The sequence below is a fragment of the Antechinus flavipes genome, chromosome 2, assembly GCF_016432865.1.
Source record: "Antechinus flavipes isolate AdamAnt ecotype Samford, QLD, Australia chromosome 2, AdamAnt_v2, whole genome shotgun sequence".
In the NCBI taxonomy this organism is placed as follows: Eukaryota; Metazoa; Chordata; class Mammalia; order Dasyuromorphia; family Dasyuridae; genus Antechinus; species Antechinus flavipes.
In genome coordinates this window covers 333298752-333304428 of record NC_067399.1, presented here as the reverse complement: position 1 = coordinate 333304428, position 5677 = coordinate 333298752, and the positions used below count along the sequence as shown (strand labels likewise).

General features: G+C 40.2%; 1 protein-coding gene across 1 annotated transcript; it reads right to left on the bottom strand.

Annotated features, from left to right (window-relative positions):
- Positions 1 to 487: 487 nt before the first annotated feature.
- LOC127549609 (transmembrane protein 65-like) lies at positions 488 to 2503 on the bottom strand. The gene is given in 3 exon segments (XM_051977790.1): positions 488 to 2050; positions 2053 to 2170; positions 2202 to 2503. Coding segments are annotated over 3 exon segments (804 nt in total). The 3' UTR covers positions 488 to 1666.
- Between the last annotated feature and the right edge of the window lie 3174 nt (positions 2504 to 5677).

The following is a 5677-nucleotide window of genomic DNA, read 5'->3' as shown; positions in this document are numbered from 1 at the left end:
GAGTATGTAAATAGCAGTCACACATACGCCTTCTTCAGCAGCCAAGAGATAGTCCAAAACCAATCTATTGTCCATTGCTTCACATATCAGGGAATCCAATGATCCCCCCAAATTTTTGAAGTCCAGCGAAAGTCTTTTTATGTCTTAGGGAATCCAATGATTCCAGCAGATTTTTTTCAGTCTTATCATTTCTCAGAAAATCCAATGATTCCTGAGGGCTTTCAAGTCTTATGTCTCAAAGAATCCGATGATTCCTGAGGGATTTAAAATCCTACAACATTCTAATGTCTCAGAGAATCCAATGATTTCTGAGGGTTCTGAAGTCCAGTGATTTTCTTTTTTTCTTTTTTTTTTTTTTTTTTTTTTTTTTAGAAATGAGCAACTTCTATTCAGAACATATTTTGAATAACAAAAAAGGCCAAAAAAAAAGTTTCCTCATAAGTTTTGACTGCAGTTAAAAAAAAAAAACACACACACACACAAAGACTAGTTTTGCCCACAAAATATTTTTTTTTCTGAAACTCTATCCATAAAAAAGTACACATGTGGAGATCTCAAGTAGGAGGAGAATTTTAGATATTTCAGCAATGGAAATCTTATGATAAAGATGAAATTTTTGAAAAACCCTCTTCTTCAAGAGAGCACAAGAACCTCTCCAATTCTGCTGAATTTCACTATCTGTACCACAAATCTTCTTAGACTCTAATTTTTTCTTCTAATTTTTTCTTGCCTGTAGAATTCATGTATCCTTAATTTTCAATTCTCACATACAATTTGTATTTTCTCTCCCTTTTGATTCCCTTAACTATAAAAATAGAATACCATGTTTAATTCTGTGATAATTTCCCCCATAAAACATAACAAAAATTATGTTTTTTTCTTTTCAATGAGCCAAAAACATAACATAATTACTCACAATTGGGAGTTTTAAGGCAAAAAATAGAAAAAAATGAAGTAAAAAGTACATTTTATAATGTGGGGTGTATTTTATGTAAGTGTGAAGAAGATAAGCTCATTAACTTCTGGCTCTTAAGACTCAAAAAGATCAGAGCAAAGAAAATAAAAAATTTTTAAAAACTCCAGCAACAGTTAAAACAATTCATTTCCACATTGGATGAATGAGTCAATAAGGAAAGAGAAACACGATGCATGAATGGAAATTCATTATCTCAAATCAAGCCAAAACTGATACTAGGAGCAAGAACAATGATGGAATTGAAAACCTTTAACAAAATAAGCAATACTTTTTGTATATGGGAAAAGTCCAAAGCTGATTTGGAATTGTCATGAATAAAAGAGGATGTTGTCATGCAAGTATATATGATTAATAACAAATAAGCAAATTCCAAATCTATACAGTATATCAATGACTAAAAAAATTAGCCTGCCTATAACATATGAAAAATAAAAATGGAAAAAAATGAAAATGTTGATTGCCACTAGTGAAAAGGCATTTCAACAATTTTTATGAAATTAAGAACCTATCTTTTTTATAAAAAGATGTACTAAGAACACCAAGCCACAATAAGTTAGTGTTTTAATAAAACATGCTTAATTGCTTGTTCCCATATCTATACATAGTTACTGTCTTAATCCTAAATATTGTGACAGCATACTTAATAGGTAAGGTACATTATTTTACATCTTTCTATAGATTCTAAAACAGTTAATTTTTTTCTTCCAGTTTTTTTTCTTCTTCTTCTCCTCTAAAGAACAATAAAGGAAACATTCCTAAAATGCAACCAATAGCCACTCTGACAGCTTTGCCCAAGTGTGCACTAACTCGTGTTTGCCACATATCAACTTGCTTGGGTGTGAGATCAGGAATTGACAGGCCTAACCTGGAAGCTAAAGCTTCAACATACCCTGCAAGACCAAGTCCAGCTAAATCTGAAACAAGATTCCCCAAAGCAGCAGCTGCCATAGTTGAAATCCCCAAAATAATTCCAATAGACAACTCTATTTGGGTTCCTGCAACAATCATAATTACATTATCCAAAAAGCCAAACCCTACGAAAGGTAATGCATTGTGGATGAATACTGAAAAACATCATATCTCAGCTGTGCCTGGGAAGGTGGTGGAGCCTCCAATTTTTCAGCACTAGTTAGTTGCATCATCACCACAGTTCTGACACTGTGAGGAGAGGTCCTTGTCAGTTGACTGGAACTTCTTGGAATACCTAAAATTCAATAAGCACGACCTTCCTTGCGCTATGGCTATAGACTCGAAGCGGTGCAGCTCCTTGAGCAGACAGCTCCTCTCTGTGGAGTGCAGGCTGTAGATGAAGTCGCGGGCTCCCTGCGCCGTGTTCAGCGATTCGATGGGCTCGCGCTTAGGGTGGGTTCCCAGGCCTCGGGAGGGGAGCGGCACGGCGGCCAGGGCGGGAGGCGGCCGGAGGAGCAGCGCCGGGGCCCCAGCCGCGTGGCGCGGGCGGCAGCCGGGCAGGGGCCGCAGGCTGTGCGCAGTCCGGCTCCTCAGCAGGGGCAGCAGCAGCCAGGACATCAGTCCAATGATTTTCTATGTCCATGAGTCAAACACCATAACTGCCATGCTCTTTCATTGGTGAGCACAATCAGCAACAGAACCACCAGATATTTCTTGGGTCTTCTCCTTTGTTTCAAGGGTCTGCTCCATCTCTCTGCGATGGACAAGGTGAATACGGCTCATTGGCAACCATCTGATTCCTTCTCCACCTGTAGAGATACAAGCAAACCCTCTTCCCCAAGCAGTTAGCCTATCTGGTCCCTTCCATTCACCACTTTCTGGGTCTCTCCACATCACCTGGCGATTATCTAAAGATAGTGGAGCTGCTTGCACTGGACACTGCCCTTCTGGTGGGTTATAAAACCTGTCTGCCGGAGCCAGTACATCTTTGTCAAAAATCAAGAAGTTTAATAGTATAAAGTGCTAGATTTAGTAGTTCTCTAGGGTTAACTGTGGTTCCCCCTTTCTTTTGTTTTTGGAGCAGCGTCTTAATGTCTCTGTTTCTCCTCTCTACTACTGCCTGTCCTTGAGGATTAAAGGGTATGCCAGTGGTGTGTAAAATCTTATACTGTGCACAAAAGTGTGCAAAATGTTTGGAGGTATATGCAGGACCATTGTCTGTTTTTATTGCTTGTGGCACACCCATAATGGCAAATGCTTGCGTGAGGAATTCAGTGACCACTCGGGCTGTCTCTTTTGCTGCTGGTATGGCAAAAGTGAATCCTGAAAAGGTGTCTACCACAACATGGATAAAAGACAGATGACTGAAAGATTTATAATGGGTCACATCCATTTGCCAGATTTCACTGGGTCTCAAACCATGAGGGTTCTTCCCTGGAGGCAGTGTAGGAGCGTGGAAAAGAAGGCAAGCTGTACAGCTTTTTACTATGTTGCTAGCTTCCTCTTTTGTAATCCCAAATTGTAAACGCAAAGCTTGAGCAGCCTAGTGGTATTTAGAATGGGATTCCTGGGCCTCCTGAAATAAAGGTGTACTGGCTAACATAGTTAAAAGGCTATTTGCCTTTGAATTCCCATCAAAAATAGGACCTGGGAGTCCACTGTGTGAGTGGACATGCAAGATATAAATCTTACCTGGATGTTTTCTCACTTGCTTCTGAAGTTCCTTAAAGAGGTGATATATATTAGAAGCTGCAAATTTTATTTGGGCTGTGGCAATTCTTTGTACCACACCTACTGAATAGGCTGAATCCAATATCATATTTATGTCTCCTGGGTAATAAGTAAGAGCTAACATGATTGCATATAATTCGTTCTGCTGAGTGGACTGAAAAGGAGTTCTGACTACTCTCTTTATAGTTAAGTCATGAGAGTATACAGCACAAATATTGTGTTTGGATGCATCTGTAAAGATAGTTGGTCCTTTAAGAGGAACGTTAGAAACTTTTTCTTCAAGAATCCATCGCCAATTATGTAAAAGTCTGCTAATCTTTAATGGAGACCCATGTGTAAAATTTGGAGCCATGGCTAATAAAATTTGCCACTCTGGGATGGAAGGAGCATGTATTTGAATTTTCTCTTCAGCTATGTATAATTTGTAGTATCTTAGTGTTTCTATGGTCTTTTGTAGACATGCTTCTAGCATTTATTCCTCAGGTGCACATCCCAATATATCATCCATATAATGTAACAGCATAACTTTTGGAAATGCTTTTCTTATTGGAGCAAGAGCAGCAGCAACATACATTTGACACATAGTGGAGCTGTTTTTCATTCCCTGTGGCAAAACTGTCCATTCATATCTTTTATAAGGCTCAGCTAAGTTAACGCTGGGCACTAAAAAGGCAAATCTTTTCATATCCTCCTTATCCAGAGGGATAGAATAGAAACAATCCTTAATATCGATGACCCAAAGAGGCCACTCTCTAGGCAATTGAGTAGGAGGTGGAAGTCCAGGCTGAAGAGTTCCCATAGTTTCCATCTGTTCATTCACTTTTCTTAAATCAGTGAGCATCCTCCATTTTCCCGATTTCTTTTTTACAGTGAACACTGGGGAATTCCAAGGACTTAGAGAAGGTTGTAAATGCCCTTGTTCAAGCTGCTCCTGTACTATATCTAATAAGGCCTGAATTTTATCGCTACTTAAGGGCCACTGTTCTATCCACACTGGTGTATCAGTTTTCCATTGGATAGGAACAGGTGAAAGTGTTGGCAGGCCTTCAACAGCAGCCCTGCTTAAAAAACCGAAGTACTCATTTTTAACCCTAATTGTTGTAAAACGTCTCTTCCCCACAGATTGATGGGGATTTTTTCAACTATAAAAGGAGTAAAAACTCCTATTTTGCCTTCAAAAGTCCATCTCATAGGGGCAGCACTAACTTCAGCTGCTATTGATCCTCCTACTCAAGACATATAGGTGTCTGCTTTAATCTTTGGCCAGTGACTGGGCCAACTGGCACTTCTAATAACTGTACGATCTGCACCTGTGTCTACCAATCCTTCCAATGGTAGGACATTTATATAGATCATGAGCATAGGTCGGTCAGCTGTTACAGCTGCTGTCCAGTACAGTTGCTGTCCAACCTGGATTTTGTGGTCTGTAGTCAGAATCTGAGTGAGTATCACCAGGTTCCTTATTAGGATTCTGTATGAGTAAACCTGATGCTACTACTTCTCCTCGGTGATAAGTAACACATTGTCTACCTGTATTAGTGACTGGGATATTATCTACACATTCCCCAGTTTCCCACATCAGTGGATGGACACTGTTTTTTATGTATAAAAAGGAGGTGAAATGATCAAGCCTACTGTGCCTGGAAGTAAGGGATCCATAGGCTGGAGAGGAACAGCTTTCACCTCTCCAGGGGATATCTCAGTTGTCCCAGCTGCATACAGCTCTATTCTCCCCAATTGTAATTCCTTTCTGCCATCAGGTTGCTTCCTGGCTGGTTGACTGTGTAATCCCCTTCTCCCATCATATGGCTTTCTGGCTGATTGGTCATGTCTGGGTACTAGACTTCTAGGCACTCCCTGGGTGCACCATTGGCTGCCATCATGCCCCAAGGGTTTTTTCCTTGGGCCCTGAGACTGGGCCCCTCATCCCATTTCCCTGAATCTGTCTACATTCTGAGGCCCAATGGAAGCCTCTGTTGCATTTTGGACATGGGGTATTGGGTCTTGTTCTCCCACCTTGTTTTCCCATTCTTTCTCTATACCAACATTGAGCTTTCAGAT